The following is a 27674-nucleotide window of genomic DNA, read 5'->3' as shown; positions in this document are numbered from 1 at the left end:
TGATTTACGATTACAAATATACTTAGCGTTTTGTGATCAATCACGATGCAACGGTTCGTCTTACATATCTTCGCGGAGCATTTATATTTTGATAACGTTATTTCTGGAACATTTCGTTGAACGTTTCGCATGCAGTGACGCGAAGACACCAACGCACGATGACAATCCTCTTTAAAGAGAAAACAAAAGTAACGATTGTAGTGTAAAGACGAGTAGCATTCACGAGAGTCGCAAGGAAGATCGTTACACTTGGAACAGTGTACAAACCGTTTAAATTATAGTAGGTGGAAGCGATATACTGTGGTTATGAAATTAGCCAATTTACAATTCTCTTCTATTCATTTTAAATCAGTCGAAACGAAAGGATAAATTGTTCCTTAATAGGATTTCAAACGTGTCGTACTTGGTTTCTTATCGCGTTAAGGTACAAAGATATTATAACACAACATACGAAAAATGAAAGTTGTATTGCTGTCATGCTTACGAGACGTATCTTAAACAGCTTGGAAAGAACAACTATTATAACGCGTTTTTAATTTATCTCACTCATCGTTGTATTACAAACGATGGTACAAATTAATCTCAAATATTACTATATCGTATCTATCTACTATATATTTACATTATGGAAAACGGAGTGACACGCGAAGAAGACTCGTCTGAATTTAGGGATCAAGAGTACGCGAAGAATCAACGGGTTCGACGTTATTTTTCTCGGACTAGAATACAAAGAAGACTGATAAGCGTTCGAACGAGAGGAGTTCGAAATTTGTTCGCCAGCTGTTCCTTTATCGAAACTCGATTAGAAAACTCGTAGCAAAAGCTACCCTTTTTGAAGTTTCGTATGTAATGATACATTTTAATGGTTACAACATTGTAGAAATAGTATCATGAAAAATGAAACTGAACAAATTAAAATTGGTTCTAGAGAACAACCGTACTAATTGTACACGAGGAAAGTTCAAATTAATTTCATAAATTTAATAGTTGTAAAAATAACTTCTATTGTTGTCCCACAAATTCATGTTTTAAACAAACACGATTCCTCTGAAATAAATATGGATACATTTACGACAAATTTTATTTAACAATTTTATTGAAGAAAATTCAGATGTGTCGAACAGAAATTCAAATGCTAGAATTTATTGAAAAAGAATGTACGCAGACGAGGGTGATTTTTGTTACGAGTTCTTCGTTTCTTCACGACGCGATTGCAAATTCGTCGTATCTGTCGTGTTCTCGGCGGACTACGCGATGAGTCCGTCGCAATTTACGTTTTCATTCGATCGCGCTGTTCGATTTTAAATATATCCAGCATAGAGAAAGGAAAAAACAAAAGTGGATCGCCCATTTTCTCTCACGAAGTCGCCGTTATCAAGCTTCTGAATCGCAAAAACGAGGATAGAAAAATTCTCAAGGGAAGAGAAAGGGAGTTCAGAGCGGCGAGCTTCTCGAAAACTTTTTTCAATAATAACCCGAGGAAACTCTTTAATACTAAACAAAAAAAAACAAGTATAGACGTTAAGGTACTCTCTTTCTGTAACGTAACGTAAGCCGTAAACGTGTAAGGGCTGTCATGCATTAAAATAATGAATTAAACTGCGACAGGAATAACAGCAACCTACACTATAACAATACGATAGTAAGCAAAAGTAAACCCAAAGAGACGTATACACGACGTGGCCAGGAAGAGTCGTTCGATGATCCCAAAAGAGAAATAAAATAAAATTTGATCTGTATCTTTATGATCTCTATTTAATCGATATTCGTCGATACTCAAATAGATCTGTTTTTTTTTCTCAAGTAAAATCTCTGTTTCAGGTCTCTGGTCGTCGAAAACCACTTCCTCGGCACTCGGTATAGTTCAGAAAAATAACTTACAATTAGGGAGCAACCGAATGCGTGCGTGTGTGAAAGCGAAAAAAGAAAACACGGTACGAAGAGATTTTACGAATTACGTATGAGAACGTTTGATTTCGTCTGGTCGCGTGAGAAAATGATCGATACGAGAGTGGTAGAATGAGTGGGAGAGTTTGAGACGGGGAAAATGGACATTTATAAATCTATTATTGTAATAATTATAGAAACAGTGGAGCATAATGTATCTGTACGTTTCTTTACTTCCTGCGGTGAGTCAGAACAGTAAGGTAGTTCTTAATTGTAAGAGCACGCGAAATAAAAAATACGTCGTATAGCATATATTACGAGGTAAAGCGAACGGAAAGGGAAATGGTCGAACAGAAATAAACGAGATACAAAATGCTAACAGTGGGGATGTGAAAGCGGATAAATGTGTCTGAGAATAGTCATACAAGGGAAAAGGCAAAATGGAAAAAAATGAAACAAGAGGAACAAGAGGAAGGTTCGACGCGATTTTGCGACGGAAGGAAAAAATTTTCATTCCGATATCATCCTATATAAACGTATAAAAAAAGTATCACGAGCTTTTTGCCAAGCTTTGCGAGGGCGCCAGGATGTTCGTTTGAAATTCGGGTGCCCTCGAGAACGACGAGAACATAAGAACGTCGGAGACTATTGTTTCGTTTGCAAGCAGCCGATTGTCACATAATTACAGATTAATTATTCTTACTATTAATTATGGTTCACCAGATCACCGCCATCATCGTTATTATTATTATATAATTGATGTGAGTGTGGACAAAAAAAAATAAAGTGTACGTAGTAGAAGGTCCGTCTAACTTTGCTATCCATCGTTTAGATTATTCTTCTCGTGAAATGTTTACCATATTTTCTTTTTTCTTTTTAGAGATGGATCGAAATCTGATTTTTAGACTCGTGGCTTTTTTTCGATGCACGAATAGTTGGAACGTAATAATTCGTTTACTTGAATACAAAGTAACAGAAATACAGTCGTACAACTTAACTTACAGAGTCTACGATTTTTTTTTCTTCTTTCATGGTATATGAAAAGTCAATTATTTTTAGATTTTCTTTTTTCTAAATACTAACATTTTCTCAAAGCTTTGTGTGTTTCAGTTTCGATCTTCCTTCAGTTTTCCTGAACCATCTGCATTTCCAAACTTTTCCTCGCTCTACCAACGTTTTCTCTCCTTGTATCAAGAATTTCACTACCCTGACTCCTGTTATTATCAACCGACGATAATCTTGCAGCTTCTTCTATTTTTACGACAGTATTCTTCGAAATATCTGAAACTGTTTCGGTGATTGAACCTGATTCAGATTTGTCATCGATACTCTTCGTGGGATCAACGTCCTTATGCTTATTTTCCTCCAAATCCTCTGCTAACAGGTTCATGAAAAATCTCCTACTATGATCAAGATCCTAAAAATAACATTATCTCGTTAATATAGAAATGCAAATTGTTGTAACAAAGTGAAAAGAAATCAACGAAGGTAAGAATATAAAATTGAAACTAGTTTTCATTACTAACCTTGTTCTGATTACTGACAGGGGAAGACTGTTCTAGCAAAGATTTTCCTTTCGCCATTGCTTCTCTGGAAGTCTTCATCAACTTCTCGGCCGACCTTTTTGCTCTTTTTCTCTGCTCCTCGGTTTTTGGAGCACTTATGCTCTTTAATATCTTATCCTTAAACGCTGCGTCCATTCCAAGATCTTCGAGATGAACAGATAGTTCTTCAAGTTTTTCTAATTCGTCTACGTTTGTTGAATTTCCTGAAATCTCCTCGATCAACGGTTTTGTTTGTTCTTCTTTCGATTGTTTGGTCTCCCTTGACGATAGAAGGTCGTCTGTCTGTTCGTTGCCAATTGCTCTGCTATTTTTTACGAAATCTGGCTCGATTAGAAGCTTTCTTTTATTGTTCATCTGATCCAAATGATTACAAAATTCTTGGTAGAGATCAGTACATATATTTGACGAATGCTTCTCGGTGCTATGAGATTGGTTTAGAAGCTGGGTAATCGATTCCATTTCTGAAATAAAATCGTTTCTGAAATGTAGGGAGTTTTGAGATTTTTTAATATTTTACTTTATAATTTAATATAACTATAACTATATTATAATAACTTTAATTTTTGTTTGCTTTGTAATATCGACTAAAATTGACACGGCGCACGACATAAAAAGTTAAATAACGTGGAAATTATAAGACAGAGGATTAACGTTTACCTGATCGTCGATCAGTACACGAATCCGATTTTTTCCTACTTGCTCGATCATCTTCGAAATTTTGAACACTCGAAATGCTTTTCGGCTTCACGTGAGATTGTTCACGCGAAGAAATCATTTTCTCCTCCGAATTAACCGAATTTTTCCCACAACGAAAATCAGGGTTTAAGTTCGCAGTTGTAAAACTTAAGAAATCCTCTTGACTACTCTGTATCTTCCAATTTCCCTCTGAATTTCTATTTGTTATCAAGCTTTCTATGCACTGGTTGATCAGAGGCGATTCCTTTTGTACAAACTTCTTTGCCTCTTTCATGAAATGCCGTCTACACTTTTCAAACACTTCACCAGTCGTTCTTCCATCGTTCCTGTCTTTTTCAATATCCACTTCTTCGATTAGATGAGATTTTTTGCTGACTACATCCAAATATTCGCAATCTCGCGATCTTTTATGCGATTTAGACGATTGACTAGACTTTTCAACGCTCGAAGATATTATAGTACCGTTGAACGTGGTATCTAGCTGTTGCATTTTGTTTTGCGCTCCAGTAACGTTTGAATTATCAGAAACACATTCAGAATTATTTTCTTTTGCGATATTTGTTCGTGTATCTTCTTCCTCGTTAATTTCTTCATAATTGTTAATTACAGTTTTCACAGATTCACTCTCTGATTCTTCGTCGTCATCGAGCAATGTGGCATTCACAGGATCTGCACCCGTAATTTCTATAGCAACAGATTTGTTTTGAAAATTCTCTTGATCTGAAAGAATTATATCAGTACAACTGGATGACCGTGCTGTTTCCTCGACAGCTTCCTCTGCTTCTTCTAAAGTCAGCAATTCGTGAGAGCTAATGGACTTTGATATTTTTTCACGCTTGTTGCTCGAATCTCTATACTCCATCTCGTTGAACAGAGAATTGAACAAACCCGAGGAACGATCTTCGTTGCCTTCTTTCTTGGCAGATTCGCATAACATAGAAGCATCTTCATTTCTAGGATAAGATTTTACATTGCTCAATAGAATCGTAGGACACGTTTTTAGATTTAATAAATCGTAGACACTTTGCGAAGACGAAACTTCCTTATTTTCTTTAGTTTCTTCTTTATTTGAAGCTTCTGAGATTTTTTCTGCCACGTCCTCGATAATTTCGATCTTTTTAACATTCTTCGATCTTTTACTTTCTTCTTCTCTACTCTTCAAAATCTCCTTAACTTTTAACTTTCTCTCCTTCGTGTTCCACCATTTAAAATCTTTTGCTTTATTCGACGAATCCTTTCCTTTTTCTTCATTATCTTTATCAGATTTGATTCCAGCGTTAATTTCCTCTTTCTCACCCCACAGTCTTTTTACTTCGCCATTTTTGAAAACGATCTTATTGTCTTCAATAAATTTATCCACATCAGCGCAGAACTCTTTCATGTCTTCTCTGATGCTACTCAGTTGACTGGTTAAAGGATGTGGTTCATCTTTTCTACGATAATTGTCCAGGATATCTTTACACAGAGGTTTATCCTTCATGTCATTTACGATATTCTCTTCTTTCTTGTTTCTGCCATTCGACCAGTCCAAAATATTACAACAAACCGACGAATCCTTAAATGATTTTTCTTCAGCTAAAATGAGAATAGGACGTTAGCAATTATCTACTGTTAGTCACAAAGATTATGTTGCAGAATAACTTACTGATTAATAATATTAGTAAATCGGTAATTAACAAATTGTAGGTTATAGATTCATCTTTTACAATTTTACATTGAATAGAACCATTGAACGATTCGTAAAATTTCATTTGTTTTGTTACTACGTTCTGTAACTTGTTGCGATTACATAAGGAAATATGTTTGTATTGGTAATTTGTAAACTTCGGATGTTTCTGTATTTATGGGAAATTAAGAAGCGCAAGAATGCATAGAATGTACGTAATACACAAAAACACAAAGCATATAGGTATGAATTTGCGGTTTATCCATTGTTTACCAATTTCGAGCATGTCAAGCTGGATTTGTAAAAACTTATGACGATTTGTGACTCGTAAAATTTCACTGATATTATACTATCGAAAGGGCCCAAGCAAAGAGAGCATCCTCGAAACGTTTTGTGACTTTCAACCAAGTGTTTCTTGTCGCGGTAATCGTATTCGGAATTGGTGTGTAATTTACTATCGTCGTTCTTCCCCTGCTTACAGCACGGTGGAGTAATTTCGGTCTCGTTGGTCGTCTCCGGGACAAGTTTCTCGTAATGGGCCAGTTCTCTTCCAACAGAATAACCACCTGGTAGATCGTCGCTACATCGTTGATCGTCCAAAATTTTCGTCCCGAACCTTTTCCGTTCTGCGTCTCCTGCCACGTATTCTTTCGTTTCTTCAATCTCTTCTACTAACTGTTTCGGCTCCTTACGTGTCGTGACCTTCAGAAAAATATACAATCCAAGAATATAAAAAATTGTCAATGAACGTAGAATGTTAGAAGACAGAAGTTTACTATTATTAATATGCAATATAATATATACGTACCTGTGTTTTCCAGGGTAACAAAATTTCCTTGCCAAGATCGCCGGAGGCTGTTCTTCCTTCCTCCGCCATTGGCCTCCTTCCGTCACTTTTCTCGATTCCTTTTTGCCCAGTTCCATCATCCTCCACCTCGGCGTTCTCCACCTCTTCGTCCGATGACGAGGACGCGGACGAGCTGTTGGAGGATGAGGTACCATCCGACTTTTTCTTCTTCTCCAAGTTGAGCTTGAACGTTGATCAAGCCGGCGTAAGGGGTTTTGCGTGGTGAATGATCAAATAGTGGATGGGACCGATATTATTCGAAGCACGAATTCTGTATCAGACCTTGACAAAACTAGTTCTTACCAGTTCGTCGCTCGTGCAGACAAGCGTGGTCGTGGCTACTTCTTCGTCCTCCTTCGTCTTCTTCTTATCCTCCGCCTCCTTTTCGGACGTCCCGACCGGTTTGTACAGCTTCCTTTTGTTTATCAGGGCTTTCGAGGGCGGGCGCAGATCCACAAGTAAACAGACATTCAATGGATAACAGATTAGATAAGTTTGCAACTACGCTAGATCACAGTTTATACGATCTTGTCGAGCGACATGTAATTGGGCCACTTGTTTGTCAAATCAGTTAACAGAAAAGAAAAATAGAGAAAATTAATGAAATTATATTACAAGCGTCGATCAAGTGCTTGACCGTTTTGCACAATTAAACTAATTTTACAAGTCATCGGTTATAGGCGAACCCCTTAGAAGCTAAATCGATCATCTGCGTCTTTTTGTTGATTTTGTATTTTCATTACATAAATACATGATTAAAATTTACGATGGTTATGTTACTTTTATAGTAGTGGAAAGTTTTTCTATTGTATCTTGAAAGTATGTAGTTTTGTTAGTAAAGTCCAAGTATGTATTATATTTAAACGTCGTTAGCTTCAAAAGAAAGATCGCGAAGATGATGGCTGAGTGTTCAAGGTTCGGAAAGCGTCTTTCGTGCAGAAATGAAAAAGTTCGAAAAAATCGAGAGCGACCGTTTCGTTCAGGAGCCAAACAAGTCCTATACATCATCTACCTTTCGATTTTTACTCACCTTGCACGCTATCATTGATTTTCTTCTGCTCCGCCTCGATCCAGCGTTTCCTCTCAGCTGCTTCTTCTTCGGGTCCTCCTCGCATCCTGTCTTCGTAACAGTTTCGTTAGCTTGTTACACTACATCGACTCTATATTTTCATTCCTCCGTAGAAAGTATTATAGTACGAGTAATTGTATCATTTCTAAATTTAAAGCTCTGATCGATTTAAAAGAAAAATATCATTATCAAGTACGATTGTTCAAATTAATCGTCACTTACCAAGCTTCTGCACAGGCACGATCTCTTGGGAATACAGGTCTGTCATCAAGATACTTGAGGTTTCTACACTTCAAGATCATGGTCTTACGATACAATCTGATCTTCTTTAGAATTGGGTTGCCCATCAAAGATACCACGCGCAATTCTTTCATATCTCCTAGGATCTGAGTAAAGAAATTAGCAATTTATTTTCTTAGATCTATATTCCACAATATTTCTAAATTTTACATAGCAAGTTTATATCTTATTTCTCCAAGTAGTTAAATTCTTAAAATTTATACATACAAGAAATTTCGCAAAATCTATACAAGAAAGCCTTCCAATTTATTTCCTTCAGATCTATATTTCTACAATCTATGTAAAAAGAAATTCGCAATTAATGTTCCCAGACACCAATTTTCCTGAAACTTACATATATTACAAAATTTGACATTTGTTTTCCCATGTCCCCATAATTTAAGTGTAAAATTGTACTATTCATTCTCACAAATCTAAACAAACTCGAAATTCATGTTCTCGACAAAAATTCTTCAACCCATTATTCATAAATCTCACGCGAAACGTAACCAGTCATAAAATTCCATGTGTTTGCTGTTCGTTTACTCAATCTGCTCTAGGTGTCTCCAATATATAGAAAAAAGAAGGAAGAAAAAAAATTACTCGAGATCGTTTGTGTTACAAAACGCGCGACCACTTTCGTAAAACATTAAATTACATCACTGGCGTCCCATGAACACCTGAAGCAGCCGTCGAAGTGACGCCAGAGCCACACGATTGAGGAAACATAACGGACTCACATTAACGACTTCGTCGGTGTCTATCCTGTTGTGAGAAATATCCAGTACCGAGAGGCTATCCAGCAATCGGAGGTGCTCAATGTCATTGGTATCTTGTAAGTAGTTGTGCGACAGGTTTAGAGTATTCAGGAACTTGAGGCTATCTGAAAGCAGAGGCACGTCAAGGTCAAGGTCATCAAGGATACCAGCGTCGACTCGAATCACCGAGATTCTCGATCCTCCGTATAGTGTTGTGCGAGAGGTTCAAAGTGTCTAGCTTCGTCAACCATTCGAGATTCTCGATTTTATTGATCAAATTGTTATGGAGATAAAGACACTTCAACTCGCTCTGATTCTCCAGGTTCGCGATCTCACGGATACCGTTGTTCTCCAGCCATAGACATCTTAGGCCTGTGTATTTCTCCAGATTCTCGATGAATGAGAAACCTGAAAGAAACCTTCCTGATGTAAAAGAAACATTATAATTTTTAAAGATATTTAAAACTTTATTTAGATTTCTCAAGAATTTTGTAAGATATTTCTTCTTTTATATATAGGGATATATTTCTTTGTTATCGAGATTTTATTAATTTTGATACACGCATGATGTGATAAAAATAATTTTAATAATTTTAGTACGAGAAGCACGCGATAAAGCTCCTTTTTACTGCACATTTATAGTAATGTTTGTATATAAAGTGGAAACGTAAAATTCAACATTTTTTCACGTCGGAATTTTTAATTATTTGTATAAGATTAACCTTTGTAATGAAGATAAAGTACGTCATTCAGATGAGGGGTTTGGTACAGTTTATTCGTTTTGCAGTGCTTCTTCAAAAACTCCTCTGTCATCCTGCGATCAATTACCATTTACTTCACCAAACATCAAATTACCATATCGCAAAATCATAGATATAAGTACATTTACAAATTGCATTGCTCTTGCAACTGTACCTGACACCGTGTTTCTTGGGGTCGAAATCGTAAACTTTTCCTTTTATGTACGTTCTCTCCGGTTGTTTGTAGAATTGCCAAAAAATCGAGTCTTCTGTGTCTTCGATAATATCTTGGACAATTCCTCTGATCGCCGTTTCTGACGTTGATTTTGTATCACCAGTAGTTTCTTTCGAAGTTCCTGATTTATCGACAGCATCGTCAGTTTCAATTTTCTCTTCGGTAATATTTTCAACATTTTCTACACTTTTCTCTTCAACAATATTTTCCAGATTCTGTACAATTTTATCTTCAATAATTTTTTTAATAGTCTCTTCTTCCATAGTATCTTCAAGCTTTTGTTCGACTTTTTCTTTAGAAATATTTTTAAAATTTCCCACAAGCTTTTCTTCAACAATATCTTCTAAAGTTTCTTCAATTTTTCCCTCGATATTTCCTACGTTTTCTTCAATTTTAGACGTACCTTCGTCTTCAGTAGATTCTCCAGCTCCTTCTTTTGGAATACCTTGAAGACACTCATCTAAAAATTCTACACACTGTTCCGCCACATTTTTCACGTCATTTTGGCTATCTATGAATTTAAAACTTTTAGCTACTTGATCTTCTTCGATCAAAGGAATCTCGATACCGTCGTTCGGATTTTTGTTAGGTTGGCTATTAAGACTTTCAATATTCTTTGCTCTCACGAAAAGGTTTCCAATCTCATTAAATTCCATCGCTAACTCCTTGAAGATCTCGTTTCTCCTATTTTCTACCTCCGCTTTCCCTTCAACTTCGTCTTGTATAAATTCTTCTGGGTCTCTTGGAATAACTTGCAGACATTCTTGCAACGATTCTGCACGACGTTTCTCCTCGTCTTTCATATCCTTTTGAGTATTCTTCATCTTAAAACTTTCAGCTACTTGATCTTTCGTCAAAGGCATCTCTATGCCATCCTCTTCCTTCGATTCGTCTAGACTTTCGTCAGATTCGCTATTATACTGTTCGATAGATTTCGTTTCTGCAACAAGCTTCTCGATCTCGTTAAATTCAACAGTCAGATCCTTCAAAGCCTCGTTTTTCCTATTTTCTATCTTTGCTTTCCCCTCGGCGATCTTTCTCAACTTTTCCTGAACTTCCTCCTCGGATTTTGGACAATCTGCTTCCGTGATCTCTGCCAATTTTTCTAAATATTCTTCCGGAGAACCCAATTCTACGAACTTCATTCCCTGTCCTTGACTTGAACGTACATCTTCCGTAAAATTTGTTACCAAATCTTCTACCGATTTTGATTCTTTCGTAGATTGATCTTCTACTTCATTCGTTGTCGCTTTTTTATCATTTTCGGTAGATTCTCCGACAATTTCTTCCAAAAGCAATGGCTCTTTATTTTCTTTATTCGAAAATATGGAAATTGGTTGTTCCAAAGTTGCTTCAAATTTAGGTTCTTTCATACTATCTCTAAATTTAAAATAAGCAGAAATATTCACATTAGGCGAAGAATAAACCAAATTTCTTTCGTCTTCATCATCCCAGTCGCTTAAAAAATGTGAACTGTCTGACATCTTGGTCGCTTCTTCGGTCAGTTCTTCGTTACTGATATGAACAAAATCATGTTTCTGATTTTCCATACGTTTTTCACACTCCTCCATTTCTATATTTACTTCCTTAGTTCGATCATCGATCGTTTGATTTTCTGAATCACAGTCGATATTATTTCCATTTTTATCGTTTTTGCTTGCAATATCTTGATGAGTCTCCTTGCAGATATTTCGTTCGCGATTTATCTCGATCAAAGAAATTTTATCAGAGACAACAGTGGGATGGTTATTATCTGTCATTTGGTCAAGTCTGTCAAGCTTCTTTTCACAAACTTCTTCAAACGATCGCTGGCGATAAGACCTGGTGCAACAACTATCGTTTTCGTCCAGAGTGATAGATTCACCTTCTTCAGCATCGTCAAAAGTCAAAGTGTCATCCATATCGCTATCACTGTCTTTTTCAGCTTTCGTCGAATTGTAATAAGACAGATTTTCACAGGTTACGTCGAAGATCGCGTTACAATCGAAATACGACAACCAATTGGAGTCGTCCTCGTTATCGACTTCCGGTATAGAGTCGAGGGTTGATTTATTCGCTTGGTCGTCTGATGTGCTTTCGTTTTTCAACGATTCTAAAGTAATTTTTGTGAGAACGTCGGATGACGAGGTGGATAGAACTTCGAAGTCCACCGATGAATCTTCTGGTATCTTTGAAAAAAAATTGGTAATTTGATTTTCTGAAGTATGAAACAACGCGATATTCTTACAATTAAATTGGAAGATAAACTGCTTTTAGTTTTATATGACTAACTGAGAATCGTAGTGGTGCAGGTAAAAATTTAGATAATATTAATGAATCGTGCTGCTCATTTGCTAAACGTGTCATTCATTTAGGTTCGTAATTAATCGCTACGCAACCACGGACGAGATACAGTGACTCACGAAAAATTTGGACACTCCTGGAAACTTTTTATGTGTATATTATATAAAACATTTTGAAAACTCGTTAGCGCTGTAACGAGACGCTATGTTTTCTAACTTCTATATACATCTTCAAATTGGTTTCAAACTTTAATAATATAATCACGATAGTCGTACTTCGTTACAGTGCCAACAAAATTTCAAAATGTTTCGTACAATACGCATAATGTATGCATACCATTTTTATACATTTTATATATTTTTCCAAGCCACTGTATTTCGCGGTATAATATTTGAGAGTTAACCTCTCCTTTTATCACGCCAACTTGTCACTTTCTCCTGTGCGTTGAATTAAAGTAATATTACCAAAGAAGTGATTACGAGAATAGATTCTAACCGATTTTTTCATTTCTGTTTCAGACAAATTGGTACTACTTGCTACAGCGTCGAGCCTGGTTTCAACCGATAGTTTCTTCTCCAAAGTGACTTGAAAATCGCACGCTTCCTGCATTTTGCCACGTCCTTGTGAACTTAGTACTCACGATACAGAAGCAAAGATCCGACGTAAGTACTTAGTTTCTTAAACGAAAGTTTTCACGTAAGTATATTTCAACATGACTCCTCGAACATGCAAAAGACTCTCCTCAACAGTATTCGTTGCCTAGGTGTCGTTTGATCGATATTTGTTGCGACGTTCTACGCAATTCAGATTGTTTCATTCTAATTGAATGTCTCTTTATCGATACAGTAATCTGTACCTCTACTTTCGTTCACTTCCTTCGTCAACTTTCATAGTCCGATAAATTAATTAAATTAATTTATTTTCTTCTATTCGGATAAGGGAGTCCTACTGCACTACACTGGACTGGTTTTCTTCAATGTGTCACTAAACGTCATCGTCGAAGCCTCAGAAGCTCATGCTTGCAGAAAATATTCTAATTAAATATCGCGTATTACCTTCAAATCATTCGTTGCAAAATAGGAATGAAAGGACGAATAGTCACATGCTACTTTGTTATAATACTGGTGAACGTATCAATTAACAAACCAAAACAAAAGATTGTAGGATTGCAAAGGGCCATGGTTTATCCATATTGTTTATAGGGTATCTCGATCTCCTATCTATTCCTCGCATATCTCGCTTTGCTTTTGTTGCGTCTAGATGCCCCCCTCGATGGCACTTGTTTTTCCACTCGGTTGCAAGCCGGCGATGATGCTCGAGAATGAATGCTATCAACATAATTCAACGGAAAAGGCTGAACGTCGATTCGCAGGCGTCGCGACGAATCGGGATCGATGGAAACGGGAAATCGGCTCGGCCGCGAGGCTTTCAGCAAGTCGACCCGCATCCTCTTTTTTCCCTCAAGGCGATTCCCGGTCGTCTACTTACCAAGACACGTCTTTCTACGCAGCTAGCCTAAGTTCGAGTGGTCGGCGCGTCGCCTCTTTCCATCCTGTTCATAGGGATTTCGCTTTTTACTCGATCGACAGACTCGTCATTTGTAGCAATTTCTCTTCTTCTCGGGATTCGAGCACTTCCTTGTAAGTGTAACACACCCTCGATCGCTTCTCTATCCATTTCAAATGGATACATTCTGATTCATAAGTAGACTACGGATTTTTACGCGACGATGGTAAATTTGAAGATGTGTAAATGTATAGAATACATGCAATATGCAACAAGACGTATTTAGATTCCATTCTTTTTTTTTCATCTATTCATAAGTTACTACATAATTGTTAATTTTAATCATAACGTTTATGGAAGTTTGTAATAAGTTTCTTGAAGCGTGTTATGTAATTTAGTTATGTTTATGATAAGAATGTTTAGGTAAGTATCAATTTTATTACTGTTTAACTGCTTCGGTTATTTATTCTTATTTTAAATATCTTATGGATAGATATCGTCTGATTCAGCAGCTTTCAGAATGAGGGTTAAAAAACCTACTTTACCTAAGTATCTTAAAAACTAGTGAACACATAGGAAGATTGTTAAATACATACAGAAGTTTTCGTTTATTTCTTTCTATGGAGTATACCATTACACGAGTGAAATCACAAAAATCCTCTGATTTTTATTTTGAATTTTCTTGCTTGCACCAGATTTTCTCATCAGAGATTCGTCACTCCCTTTTATTTATTCGTTTGAAATATTCCTTGGCAATTTTATGTTACATCGAATCACAAACATAAATTTGTTTTTCAAGAGTTTACCGAATTACTATATACAATTTAAAAAAAAAGAAATTTTATTCCGTGGGATAAGAGGAAAATATTTAATTGAATAATCGATTACTTCCCTGGATATTTTCCAAGAGAGGTAAGGCAGCAGAGTTCTGTGTGTCATCGTATACATACGATGCATACCAGATTTCGTTCTTGCGGCGGCAGGTAGATAACTCGCCACAGGGTCGACGGAAACGGGAAATTGCACCACAGCTCCATATTCGAAGCATCCCTCCTTTTTCTCACAGTCGCGCCGTCCTGCGCAGTTTTCTTCGTAGCCTGCCGTCGCTATCTCGAAACATGTGGAAATTAGATACTCGGCGTTAGATTGTATGCAATCGAACCAGTGACATCTATTCGGCAGCTTTCTGGGCAACAATCGAAGTCCTTATACATTTTGATATCCTTACAATGATAAAAACAACTCCATAAATGGAACGTCGCGTCGTCTCAATCGTCTGGATCATCGTAATAAGTACGAGTTATGTTTAAAAGACGAAGTTGCTATTCTGATTAGGTTTATTGACGTTTTAAATAGAAACAAAATTTCCGTAGTTTTTTCAAACATTTTGTATTATAGCAAAATCGTTCCTTTTTCTTTATTGTTACAAGCTCGTTTATTCCTTTACGATATCTTCTGAAGAAAGAAAGCTTTATTTTCGAGAACACGACAGTAGCGAGTGTTATAGTATTCTAAATATATTTTTTACAAAGACCAATTTTTTCAAAGGTCATTAGGAACATGTCGATTACTATACTATATACAATATATAAAATTTGCCATTTTGTCATGTAGAAAAAAAGTAGGACAACTTTTCAAACAATTTACTACCGTTGAATCAACTTTGAATATCGTTATATGATTTTTGAAATTCCACGTATTCGAAAGTGGACAGAACTTTTCTAAATAGTCGAAATACGAATAATCGGAGCCATAAAATTTCGCGTGCTTTATGAAAGAATTGAAAGAATTAAAAATATTCGCGTTGCGTTGAAAAAGTCAACGATTGCTGATTAGGAAACCATATTGCGGTTTCCTGTCCGAAAATACGCATGACTACATTCCGTTTAACCGTTAATGACGGTGCATTTATGATAGATAGCGTTTCTGCTACGTTTTCACATCTGCTGACACAAAAAGTTGAGAAGATTACAAGGGAGTTACACGTGTACTTGACGTCGCGTAATAGGACACTTTTGCTTCTACCGATAGCAGTGCCACTTTCATATCAAGTTTTCGATGAATCGATATTGCGCTATCTATCGTCGACTATAATTTAAAAAATCGAATAGTACTTGCATAGTGATCTTGGAAGAAAAATGACACGTTCGATTGACTTCTCAAGTTGATGTGACTTCATTTGTATTTTAACAGATGGCATTCAACATCCGTGTCGCTGATTATAATTCAAACTTGATAAAGTCATGTTCTATAGTTGAATCTGGATTATTATTAGAAGACCGATTAATAGAACGATCGATCAATGAATTTTTAAGAATGATTGCTTGTAAGAAAAGCTTAAGTAGAAAAGGTGCTTCGATTCTTCAGTAAGTAAGTAAAATACACATTATACGTAATGTTCTAATATTTTGCAGTTGACACAGCGTTACGATAGCAAATAGATAAGACTCGTTTTACTCTCTCGAAAGGAATTTTTCGTATACAGTGTCGATAGTGACGACTATATGTTAACCTAGACTGATTTACCGCAATTTGAAAAAATAGGTCAAATGTAATTTTTAAAACAGAATATTTAACACCATTTATCATATAATCGTATATCCAACAATCTCAGTGACGTAAAAAGAATTGAAACAATTTACCGATCTTTTCAGGAATTATTTCAAGACGTATCGTTCCATTAGTCTCGAAAGGACTAACTAGCTATCAAAGAATCGTAAGATAAGCGGTTAAGCAGACACCAGAAGTATCATGGATGAAATGGTAACATATTTCGAGCGTGGACAAAGATTTTCGTTCCGGTAAAGCGATTCAATGACTGGAAAATAATTTTTAGTCACGTCCATTAGCTTTCATGAGCCGGCGCGTGACCATGACCTCGACGATCAAGCGTCTAGCACTTCTAAACCGAGTTCACCTAGCTTTCAATCACTTTTTTCCGATGCTGTATCGGTTCTGGCGCAACGTCTATGTTTTAGTAACAACCAGGGAACTCTTCATATCCATAGAAGTCGGAAAAACCAATTCTATATTGCTTTCTTTTCCTTAGAAATAATTTCTTCGAGATTGACACTCTTCCGACGATTGTTCGGCCTTCGTCGAAAGATGATTAGCGAGCGGAATAACGGCGAAAGATTCGAACCGGCTGTTGAATTATTGAAGCATCCAAAGAGGGAGAAAGAGAACTAAGAGGATTAAAAGCCTAGAGACATATTAGAATTTCAAGAGGCGAGCCGATAAAAATATTCAATCGTGGTTAAATTTACTTTTCGATGGGTATCGTTGCGACCTTGATTTTGAAGAAATCTCGTTGACGATCCCATCCCATCTTCCGGCGATTTCCTCTCGTCTGATGATCGAGGATTAATTCAAAATGTGGCGACGAATATTGTCGAATTTCGTTAAAAATTTTAAAGCAGAAGAATCTTATCGTTTAATCAAATTAATCTTTTGTTAAACGTATAACGCTTTCCTGGTCCTTAATTCGTATTTGAAATACTTGGTAACGTCCACTGTCAAACAAGAAATTACAAGTTATAGTAAAATTATATCGGTTAATATTTCGTAAAAATTCGCTAATTTCACAAGTGATTCATATAAACGTACCTGTTCAGGTCCAGTAACTGTACCAACAGTGATACCACGTACGTCTTATTCTTTGCCTTTGATCTATTTTGTTACTATTCTTGTTTTACTTTTGTTCCATCCAATTTTAGAAGTCCACAACATCGCATCCTTAAGGATCTATGAAACTGTAAAAATTAACATATTTGTTAATTTATTAAGATATTTGGGTTTCAGTATGCATGTTTATCAGTACATTGTACTTGAAAAAGATTTTCATTTCCAAGACTCCCCTGGGTAAGTGAATTATTATTATTATTATTAATAAAAATATCGTCTAATCATCGTGACAGATAGGAATCTAAAATATTATGAAAAATTACTGATTGGTTATCTTCGTCGTTCTGATGGTTCCATTTTTATTAGATACTGGCCTGGACGTGGAAAAAAACCACATCAGCGATCAGCTGACATCGAAACGGCATTTTAAAAGGCAAGTTGGGCATCCACGCGATCGATGGATCCTTTCTCTATGGTCTCTTTAAATAGACGAATTGCCAATAGTCTAGGAATCGTTCACGACCGATAGCGGATTCAAAGCGTATTCAAATACGATTCCGCCTCCTCCATCCTAGACGCGTGAACCTTAATTCTCAAGGCAGAAGCAGCCGACCACCCACTGCTATTTTGCTTTTCAAAAATGTACACGATGAGCTGAGCGAGACAAAGACAGGTCAGCCATGATGGAGGAAGAAAACGGAAGCCGTCAATTACATAATGCATTCGAATCGTGATCCGTACGAGTTGCTCGATCCGTCTCGATCTCTGGCTGTTGGTACACAAAACGGGGATCTCGGGGAGCGTGATGGGCGATCCTCGAGGTCATGGTCACGTCGTGTCTCGCAGACAAATTTAGTCGCCTCTAAAATACATTAGTCTTAAATCTCTTCCTTGGGAATTTTTTGGAAATTATACAATCTTTCAGAGTTATGCATTGTAAAAAATTTATCAAAGAAATTTAGGGAAAATTATATATTATAATACACAGGTTCGCGGCAGTATTTCACACCTTCTATGAATATATTATGCGAGTTATACCGAGTATTTTGAAATTTCATTATCACTATAAAACGGGACTGCATTGTCGAGGTTACAGAATAGGAAGTATCGGCACACTCATAACATTCATGTACTAATTAATTATGTATATTAATATACACATGGTATTTCATATGATTATAAAAATTTGATGAAAAAATGAGATACATAGAACCCGATAAAAAGAGCATTTTGTTGGGAAATAATTGTTAAATATTATCTGCGGTATTAGTGTAACGAGTACAGTTAATAAGTGTTTATAACCGACAAGTGTAAATGGTGACGACACAAAATATTTATTTCGTGGTAACGAAAATGAATTTTCCATGTAAAATGATTTCTAGTTTTGGTTTTGTAACAGGAAAAAAGTGAAGTAATTCCTCCTGAATGTCTGTTGACGCGCAAGGTGGCACGAGCAAAGGAAGCCGACGCTTCCTTTCGCACCGATCTGATGCAACAAAGTTTTACGATCGTATAACTGAGTAATCGAAAAGCTCGAAGGCATCCACGTGTACCGAAGACAACTATATTGACGATTGGTCACAAGGTGAAGCGAGCATGACGAAAAACACAATTAGCAAGTATAATCAGTCGTCAGCTGACCTATGACAATCTAACCCTGTCATCATTTTAAGGGCATGGTGCAATTTAGTATAAATTATGAAAAACACGTGTTAAATCATAATCAAGCCGAAACGATCAGCAAGTCTAATAAACTATCCGACGACCTATGACAACGTGTCATCTAAGACAAAACTCGTCAACTTTGTAGGCCAAGGAAAATTTCTAACGAAATGTTTCAGTCATCGCCTACCGATTACGCAATGAGATCCATCAATTTATTGATTTTCTACGATTAGTGATGAAAGAAGAGCTTCGTTTCACCTGAAAACTATCGCGTACAAGACACACAAATGATTATTCAAAATTCAAAATTCGATTGAGATGTTGCGCCTTATAATTTACCAATCATCTAAGAGGATCTATATATTTATCGATTTTCTAGGATTAGCGATAAAAGAAGTGCGTCAGATTGTTTGGAAATTATTAAGGGTACAGAAAGATAATTATGCATTCAAAAGTTAATTGAAATTTATTTCGTATCATCGTCGATCTATTTAAGAGAATTCATAATTTCTGTCGATTCTCTAGTGATTAGTGATACGATACTAGAAGCTACAGAGGAGCGTTGTATAGAAATAAAAATTGCGCTGGATGTAGAAAGATAGTTGTATATGCGATGTACCACAGACTGGCCGATCGACTAATCGACAGGATGTCAGGTTGGAGCCACTTCCACTTCCACGCAACATGGAGTAACTTTGTAACGGAATGCGAGTTACGGAAAGAAGTTACTTGGCCATTACGATGCGCAGTAGGAAGAAAAACGGTAGCGATCGAGCGTGATCGGAGAGTCAATCGAAAGGAGGAATCGGTCTTCTTCGTTGTTGCATAATGTTGAGGCACTGGACGAGATACGGAGGAGATAATTTGATGAATGAATTCGATATAAGAAGTGGAGAATAATCGATGATATACAAATTACCTAAACGAAGATATAATTTGTCCGATATATTCTCCAATTGAAAAACAACAAAATTTCAATATTTAATAATGTCAAGATTAATCAGGACATATTATTAGTGTTTAATACGAAGACGAGTGATAATTTATTTACCCCAATGGTGAAAGCAGAAAACATAAAAATTATGATCATTTCTGGCAATATACGTAGCATATATCGATTAACGGGAAATAATAGTTTTGTTGATAGTGTACATTTTTATTAACATTGGTTTAATGCAAGAATAAAACCATTTATTGTAGCTAATTATTAATTACATATTCTGTTTTCAATTCATTGATTTCGTTCTCGAGTAACGATACAAAGATTAATTTATTTCTTTGATTAACTGTAACCAGCCAGACATAGACATTCGACGTAGACAATCTTTACATAATTTTCGCCCAACACAATGTCTCGAATTGATTGTATCGCGAACTATGAATATTTGAAATTCACTTTGTACCGTCGTAAGACTTTATCGAGAGGGAAGGTACACGAGTATAGAAAGAAAAAGTAGCGGGAAAAGTTCTGTACGTGATGCTTTCATGAGAAGCATCAATGTTCCCCTTATCATTGGAAAATTCATAAATAATTGATACGAAACGAAGAGGCGACGATGTTGCAGCGCGTCCCCGAGACTTGCAATTCGTTTATTGTTCTGTGCGTGATGCTTTTATGAGAAGAATCAATGTTCTCCTTATCGTTGGAAAATTCATAAATAATTGATACGAAACGAAGAGGAGACGATGTTGCAGCGCGTCCCCGAGACTTCAACTCGTTTATTGTTCTATGTGTGATGCTTTTGTGAGAAGAATCAATGTTCTCCCTATCGTTGGAAAATTCATAAATAATTGATACGAAACGAAGAGGCGGCGAAGTTGTAGCGCGTCCCCGAGACTTCCGATTCGTTTATTGTTTATAGATTTTCCCTGATTCCACCGCGATATAGGCAACCATAAATTGCATCGGCTACGAGTTTTCCATAAATTTGAATAACATTTTCACTTCCTGCGCTATCGCGTGGACCCCCACCTAGCTTAGTTGACGACAATGCGAGCAACGATAAGACTATCACGGTGACCTCGCCCTTAGAAGGAAGGATTCTGAATTTTATTTGACCGAATCCCGCATATCATTATCGTTCTCGTATCTATTATTCGTTGTCTTTTCCTATCCGTCATTGCTATCTTCTCCGTTTCTTTTTATTCCGATCTGTTCTAAATTGACCAATTGATTTTAATCATTTTGTCATCCACCGATGACAGTTCTTCCGTTTTTACTCTTATTCTTACTTTTTCGTTTTTAGATACGTATTAGGTTGTTGTATAAGATCTAATTAATCAACGACGCACAGTAGGTACTGCACATATCCTTATTTCTCAATAAAACGTATTTTTGCCAGATTCTACATTCCTTTTTAGCACGTGATACCAAATTTTTATCCTCGTGTAAAAGTATTAACAAATGGTGTGAAATTTATGATACTTTGCTCTAGTTAAATAATATATATTGCAACATTTTTTACAAATATTTTTCGTATGTATTACTTTGTTATATCGTCCTTCGTAAATGAATGAAGTATCTTGTATACCCATCACTTGAAACCTTTTGTCCTTTAGAAAATATAATTATTACTTGTGAAAAAATGTTGTAAATATCGAAATAATTAGTATACAATATATTTTAATTACATCCGGATCCATTCTTAGAGTCTCAGAAAACTGAAGGACTTGCTTTATCTATGTGTCTATTAACCTTTTTTGAACCCTATTATACTTTTCCAATAAAGGGACATCCTGGTTAATAGGTTAACACATACAAGTGCAAGGATATGGAATGTTAAACGATGACTTGTAGAAACTGTTCGATGACTAGATGTGTACAATTCCAAGTCCTAATTCGAGGAATGCATTTTTTTTACCTTTGCTACTGTCAGCAAATAACAGGACCGCCGATCGTTTGGTGTCATTTTCCTTCTGCAAATAATCTTCTGTTTCTTCAGGTGTTTGTAACCCCACAATATCGAATGTCACGAATGATTGAAAGCCTGGAATTTTTCATTTTGATCGGCAACTTCGTTCAAATTAAAATCCATCTCCATGGATGAAACAACAATATACGTTAGATCGTCGATTATCCACAATTAAAGTAATTACAATACGCACTTTTTACGTAATTGAATTTTTTGCACAATCGAATAGCTTTGCTTTTACGCAAGGCAAGATAATTTTGTTATTCTTGTTTTCCAATTTTTCTTACCATTCCCTTTTGTATTATTCGATATTCCGATATAATCGATCCTTTAATCGTACAACTTTCCAAAGATTGCAACATCAAAGAAAAAGGATAAAAGACAAAAAGAGTGCATTATTGAATCGACGCATTATTGAATGGATCGTGTTTCGTAATTCGATCGGGGACTTTCCATGGTTCCTGGTAAACGAATTTGGAAAGTTGACGCGTTCCTCGAAATCACGCGGAAACAACCATAAAATTGAGGCACGTCCCGTTTCGCATTCTAATCGAAGTCTTGACGAAATTCTACGGCGCATCGAGTGGGCAGATTTGAAAGTCGATGCCGGAGAAAAATCTGCGAAACACGTGGATCACCTTTTGCCCCTTCTGTTTCAATCTCACCTTTCTCCATCCTCCTCTTCTCAACATTTCGCCATTTCTCTCTCTTCATTGCTACTTGTTGACGTAGCAAGAAATTTCGTTTGCTTCAGAAACTAGCATTTATCGAGATTGAATTTGAATATCATTCGTCAGTCAGTTGAACTCAAAGAATCATCCCTTACATTGTAACGTACATTCTTCCTGCTTCTATGTTTATCACAATGTATGTGATACGTTCATTGTAATTTATCACAGTGTAATTACATCAGTGTAATTAGTCATTCATCGCTACACAAGAACGAGAAATTCTAGAAAATTCATTTATTTACATGGATTTACGTTAATCTGCATAAATGAATTTCCTAGAATTTCTTGTTCTGTTTTTCTTTATTTTTCACACGCCTTCTTTGCAAAATCTGTGTCGTTCAGATTATTCTAGAAAAATAAACATTAATCATTAGTAATTTTTATTAAAAGAAATGACTACCTTCAGATAAAATTTCTTAATTTTAATTTCGTTCGTTTCAAAATCCCTGTTATTTGTTTTAATTATCTCGCAAGAAACGGTCAAGAAAATAGATAATTGTTGTTCAAAAAATCTCTTATTCATTCTTGCTGTCATCTTAAAAGAAAAATAAAAAAGAAAAAAGTAGAAATTAATAATTCTACTCTTATTGAAACGATCTTAATAACAAGCGTACGATTACTTTCACGATGTAGCATATTTAGACATCGACATACACTTTCTGTTTCACTTTGCGAGTTGTCCCGTTTCGCAGCGGATGTTCGAAAAGTTTCTAATGATTAACGTTCGCGTGAAATCGGACAGAAAGCTGACAGTCGGTTCTAGTTTACTTATTTAGGGGTAGACGATTTTAACGGTGCATGTCGCATTTAAATATCAGATGTAAAAGGAAACACGTGAATCACCTTTGCGAGTTCCCCACCACCTGCTTCGGCTGCCCCTTCCCAGGCTTTTCTCCTGCCATTTCTCTTTCTTCACGACCCGTGTGTTTATACAGCGACGCACGTTTCCTCAGTATGGATCACTTACGTGTTCGAATTGCGATTGTTCTCGGTATCTCTGGTTTAAAAAAGCGTCATTCGTATTCAAACAATGTCACGAAGGCTAGAAGGTTCGATTAGAAATTTGATATTATCACGACAAATTTTCGCGTTGATAACGCAATCATATCAATTCTTGCTGAATTTTCGAGAAAATCTGATACGTCGTCAAACTTTTAGCTTATGATCGTTTTATTCGAGCGACTGGCTATGAAATTATTCATTCTCGAGTACACACATTTGTCTTTTATTGTTAAAGAAGTCCGAATTTTTATTTTATTACTGGAATCTAATTTTAAAAGCCGCAAAATTTGAGTTTACGAAGAAGCTTTGGAATTTTAGGAACCGCAAATGTTCCTGAAATTCCACAGGGCGATTAAATAAATTGTCACGATGTAATAATTTAATAAATATAATTAACAGGTAATCAGAAAGATCGTACCTCTGTGCTAACGACAAGAACACGAATGTCTATGGTTGAAGGATTAATTAGGATATTATTTTATTAAATTTATTTTAGAATTACTATTATCTAAATCATAGTCTTACAACAGATAATCGTGTAAAAGTATGTCGCTGATTTTTTAAGAAATCAAACACCAACTATCTTTCTAAATAATGATACTATACGAAAACTTATAAAATTTATAAAAAATGAAATTAGTCACTTTGGCTGCTAAAAGCCTCAGTCGTAGCCGAATAAAAATCTCTTTCTAATACCTTCCTGTAAATGACTTCTCTTCTATAACGCAGGCTTTTTCATAGACATATCAGTTGTCAGTCGGCCAAGACATCATGATTCACAGATCCAGGTCAGCAAAACAAAATCGATCCAGTGATTTGCCGGTAAAGAATTAGCATACGCACGTAACCGATCGTACTTCTCATCTGGGTTCTTCGCCTAAACTTCGGTCCCGTCATTGTCCCGGAATTTCCCGTTATTTTTTATTCCCTTTCCGCGCGATAGCGGAACCCGACGTTTCAGGTAACTCCATGAAATATCACGGTGTTTTATTTCGGTATTTTGCTCTTTTAAACTTTCATGTCCCTCGAAAAATCACAATATCTCCGCACCTTGAAACGCTTTACTAGTTGCAAAAGATTTAGACGATCGTTTCTCGTTATCCACAATTTGTCGATGTTAGGAGTTACGATTTTCCATTTTTCGAAGGAAAATCCGCGTAAATTAGGATCGATATAAGTTAGAAGAAATTTCGTGTTGTATCTTCGTGTGGTTACCTTCAGAACCATGGTCTTGAATATTTCATACTCATATCGATATTAGCTACAATTCGTACGTAGAAGGTTTTGAACATGCCTGTGCGCCGAGTAAGGCCAACAACTTTTTGCGACTCGCCGAAGCTTTCATTTTGTCGAATCAAAGAGCGGGCTCATCAAATTTGAATTTTATTATAGGGTCATTCGTTAGCTCGAACATTCACCACCACGATAGGGCTAAGAACACGTGGTTCCTTTCAAATTCTAAACGAATAAAACTAAAAAATCATCATACTTTTATAGTTCAAAAATTGACGTGTACAACCAAAATGTCTAGGTTTGTTTTTTTACATGCAAATGAGCCTCTTGACCGAAAAGCTGGACTGATCAACTCTGCTTTTTGTAAGATTTTCAATCTCAAATAAATTATTTAGTTTCGTAGTTTTTTTTTTTTTTTTTTAATTGCAGGAAAAAAATTTAGACAAGCGTAGACTCTCCAAGGAAATTCTTAAAATAATTGTAATATTCCGCACTCTATACATTTTTCTTTATTTTTTGCAATTTGTACGGAAACTTGAAGATGCAAAAATGCACACAATACAAAAATATATGAAATTTCCAAAGTGTAGTATCTGTTCTGATATTGGATAAGTAAAATAAATTTCTGTCCAGGTCCCATTTTTCAAATTTTATTCGTAAAAAAACAAATTTGCATAAATATTTTCGCTACAATCGTGGCTTCTGCGCGGCTTGATGATTCTTTTGCAATAGAAAATTGCGATTGTTTTGATCGAGACGCTTGAAGCATACGGAATTGCGCCGAACCAAAACAAAATCAAAATTCAGGAGCTGGCCGGGTTGAGCGATGTCAGTGGAGCAAAAAGAAAGTACCGCTATTCTTAGGCCTGCGTGATCCTTATCAGCAGCTCCTTCTGTATCAGTAATGCCCTTCAACGTTAAATTCCACGATCGCTGAAAACCGTAACTTTTGGAAAATGGGAGCAGCCATGTGCCACGAGGAATGGGAACATAAACAACGCTAGTGAGCTGATGGTGTTAGAGAATGCTCATTCCTCGAGGAACAGAAAACGTTTTAGACACGCCACTGAGATACATCATTTTGCGATGTCCTTTCTTTGTTCCCTTTTTTCTGTGCCAAGTTTCTTCATTTTTGACAAATGACTGGTAATTTTAATAAATTATATTCTTCATGTGTAAAATAGCAAATCAATGAATAATGACGATCTTTATGCTTTTTCTGTGTAATATTATGTTATGAATCTTTAATTTTGCAACAATATGTAAACCATTAATTTCGACCTCAATGTGTACAAATAAACTTGGTTTACGGTTCCTATATTTAATCATATATTTATTCATTGATTTTTCTTTAACCTAGTGTTTTAACAATCGAACGTAACGAAATGATTAAGAAGTTGGATACAATACATTATTCTTCTATCTGCACTATTCTACCTACATTATTCTTCTTTAAACTTTCTCTCGGTGTTTTGAATAATAACTTTTTTATAGTATCTTTTTCTTATTCCATTATTTTATTGCCCAAAAATTTAGAAAATTATTTACAAAATGTAAAGAGATATTTTTTTCGAAATATCTTCTATTTTTCTATTTATTATGCCAACATGAAGATGGAGCGTAAGACGTTAAATTAAATCAAATTTACATATTGTATTAAACGAAAATATAACGTGTTGGTTCCATTATCAATATCCTAAGAAAATTAGGAATACAACACTAATTTTAGTGTCGTTAGCTTCAACCATACTGTGATCAGCCTTCGGTACAACGAGGCCAATTGAATTGTTCGTGAAACTTCGAATATCGTCAAGCAAGATCACGGCGAGCCGTTGGTCATATATTTTGTGAAGTCCGGAGGCCCAGATCCTTAGATCTCCATAGCGTATAAAGCGATTTTTCGACCTGAAAATTCCTATCTGCATAAAACAAACGAGTGATCGCCGATTCAAGTAGACGCAAATGCTGTCCTTTCGGCATAACGCAGTCTCATTACGGAATTGGTGACATAACTTTTCGTCGTCGAGCGATCGTATTCGAACGATAAGAATCCCTCACGCTAGTCTCGAATTTGTCTCATACACGTGAATAATGATCCATGACGATTTTTAAATTTTTAACTAAGAGAAAGATTTTTCATTGCATAAATCTTCTATTTCGCTTCGATGTTGAACTTCGAATTCGAATGAAACGTTCGAAGTAGCTCATAAATGTTCGAAAATTTCTACGTTTCTTACTTTGGAAGAAAGTGCGTTTTATAACATGGCATTCTAATATTCGTCGTATAATTTTTCAAAGTTATATCATCGCCTACGTGTACGAATCTTGATGCCACAGAATGCGAATTCATCTTTCCGAGGCTGTGAAACGTTCAGCACCTGCGAACCCAGTAAACCGTACGACTCAGCGTCATCATCACTGCTATCTCGCGAAATTACGTAGAATAGTTTCAGATTTAACACGTCACTCTTCCTTTCTACGCTGTAGTCCGAAACAAAACATTCTCACAAACGTGTCTTCATTCACTGCCGACCTGCCGATATCTAAACCGACACACAATCCTGGATTTAATTTTCTACCTGCATTAGAATATTTTTTTCTCCTAGGCTCTTCGTCGAATTTAACAGTAGAAATTGCACAAATTTCTGCAAGCATTACGTAACACGGAAGACAAGGGAGAACAGGACGAGAAATTTTAAGAAATTTATTATCGAATAATTTACATAATTCGCTAATTTCCAATTTTGGTAGAAAACCTGAAGTTTCCGAGCAACCGAGATTTCTAAATATGCTACATCAGATTTCTAAATATGGAACTCGATCGCAAGAAATTTACAAATTTTCTTACCAATTAAGAACAACGTAACCGATCAAAGAAACGATGCCTCTAAGATCGGATAATCTGGCCGTGATCCTTCTTCAAAGACGGATTAACCACGATCTACGTTGGACTTGATATCCCAGATTTTAAGATGC

At 36.1% G+C, this 27674-nt stretch overlaps 2 protein-coding genes and 1 long non-coding RNA gene across 5 annotated transcripts; 1 reads left to right on the top strand and 2 right to left on the bottom strand.

The window, feature by feature from the left end:
• Window positions 1-2831: 2831 nt before the first annotated feature.
• On the bottom strand, window positions 2832-7776 carry LOC138187128 (myb-like protein X). The gene is made up of 7 exons (XM_069127610.1): window positions 7692-7776; window positions 6965-7092; window positions 6623-6844; window positions 6294-6516; window positions 4110-5723; window positions 3414-3913; window positions 2832-3304 (listed from the first exon to the last, which is right to left on the bottom strand). Exons 1-7 carry the CDS (start codon window positions 7774-7776, stop codon window positions 3011-3013), a joined length of 3066 nt encoding a protein of 1021 aa, XP_068983711.1. The 3' UTR covers window positions 2832-3010.
• An 892-nt stretch (window positions 7777-8668) lies between these two features.
• Window positions 8669-12680, bottom strand: LOC138187127 (uncharacterized protein PF3D7_1120600). Its single transcript, XM_069127609.1, has 6 exons — window positions 12521-12680; window positions 10472-11910; window positions 9683-10090; window positions 9490-9581; window positions 8954-9175; window positions 8669-8892 (listed from the first exon to the last, which is right to left on the bottom strand). Exons 1-6 carry the CDS (start codon window positions 12632-12634, stop codon window positions 8669-8671), a joined length of 2499 nt encoding a protein of 832 aa, XP_068983710.1. The 5' UTR covers window positions 12635-12680.
• Window positions 12681-15500: 2820 nt separating this feature from the next.
• On the top strand, window positions 15501-21409 carry LOC138186861 (uncharacterized). Of its 3 annotated transcripts, XR_011175025.1 has the most exons (5): window positions 15501-15881; window positions 15946-16082; window positions 16186-17175; window positions 17248-17392; window positions 17522-21409. It is a non-coding gene; the product is annotated as an uncharacterized LOC138186861 (long non-coding RNA). The 3 variants fall into 3 exon arrangements; XR_011175024.1 differs by having other exon boundaries at window positions 15501-15857; window positions 16186-17392; XR_011175023.1 differs by having other exon boundaries at window positions 16186-17392.
• The last annotated feature ends 6265 nt before the right edge of the window (window positions 21410-27674 follow it).

The sequence above is a fragment of the Bombus flavifrons genome, chromosome 14 (assembly GCF_040668555.2).
Source record: "Bombus flavifrons isolate JBK064 chromosome 14, iyBomFlav1_principal, whole genome shotgun sequence".
In the NCBI taxonomy this organism is placed as follows: Eukaryota; Metazoa; Arthropoda; class Insecta; order Hymenoptera; family Apidae; genus Bombus; species Bombus flavifrons.
This window is presented reverse-complemented; position numbering and strand designations above follow the sequence as displayed.

What these genes read in the sequence shown, in the direction of transcription:
- LOC138187128 (XM_069127610.1), bottom strand. Translation starts at nt 7,776, where the DNA reads ATGCGAGGAGGACCCGAAGAAGAAGCAGCTGAGAGGAAACGCTGGATC. An exon ending in AATCAATGATAGCGTGCAAG is followed by an intron (nt 7,093 to 7,691) that starts GTGAGTAAAAAT and finishes CGCCCTCGAAAG; the next exon opens with CCCTGATAAACAAAAGGAAG. An exon ending in TCTGCACGAGCGACGAACTG is followed by an intron (nt 6,845 to 6,964) that starts GTAAGAACTAGT and finishes TCAACGTTCAAG; the next exon opens with CTCAACTTGGAGAAGAAGAA.
- LOC138187127 (XM_069127609.1), bottom strand. Translation starts at nt 12,634, where the DNA reads ATGCAGGAAGCGTGCGATTTTCAAGTCACTTTGGAGAAGAAACTATCG. An exon ending in AAACAGAAATGAAAAAATCG is followed by an intron (nt 11,911 to 12,520) that starts GTTAGAATCTAT and finishes TTTTTTTCAAAG; the next exon opens with ATACCAGAAGATTCATCGGT. An exon ending in ATTCCAAGAGACCCAGAAGA is followed by an intron (nt 10,091 to 10,471) that starts ATTTATACAAGA and finishes AATTGAAGAAAC; the next exon opens with TTTAGAAGATATTGTTGAAG.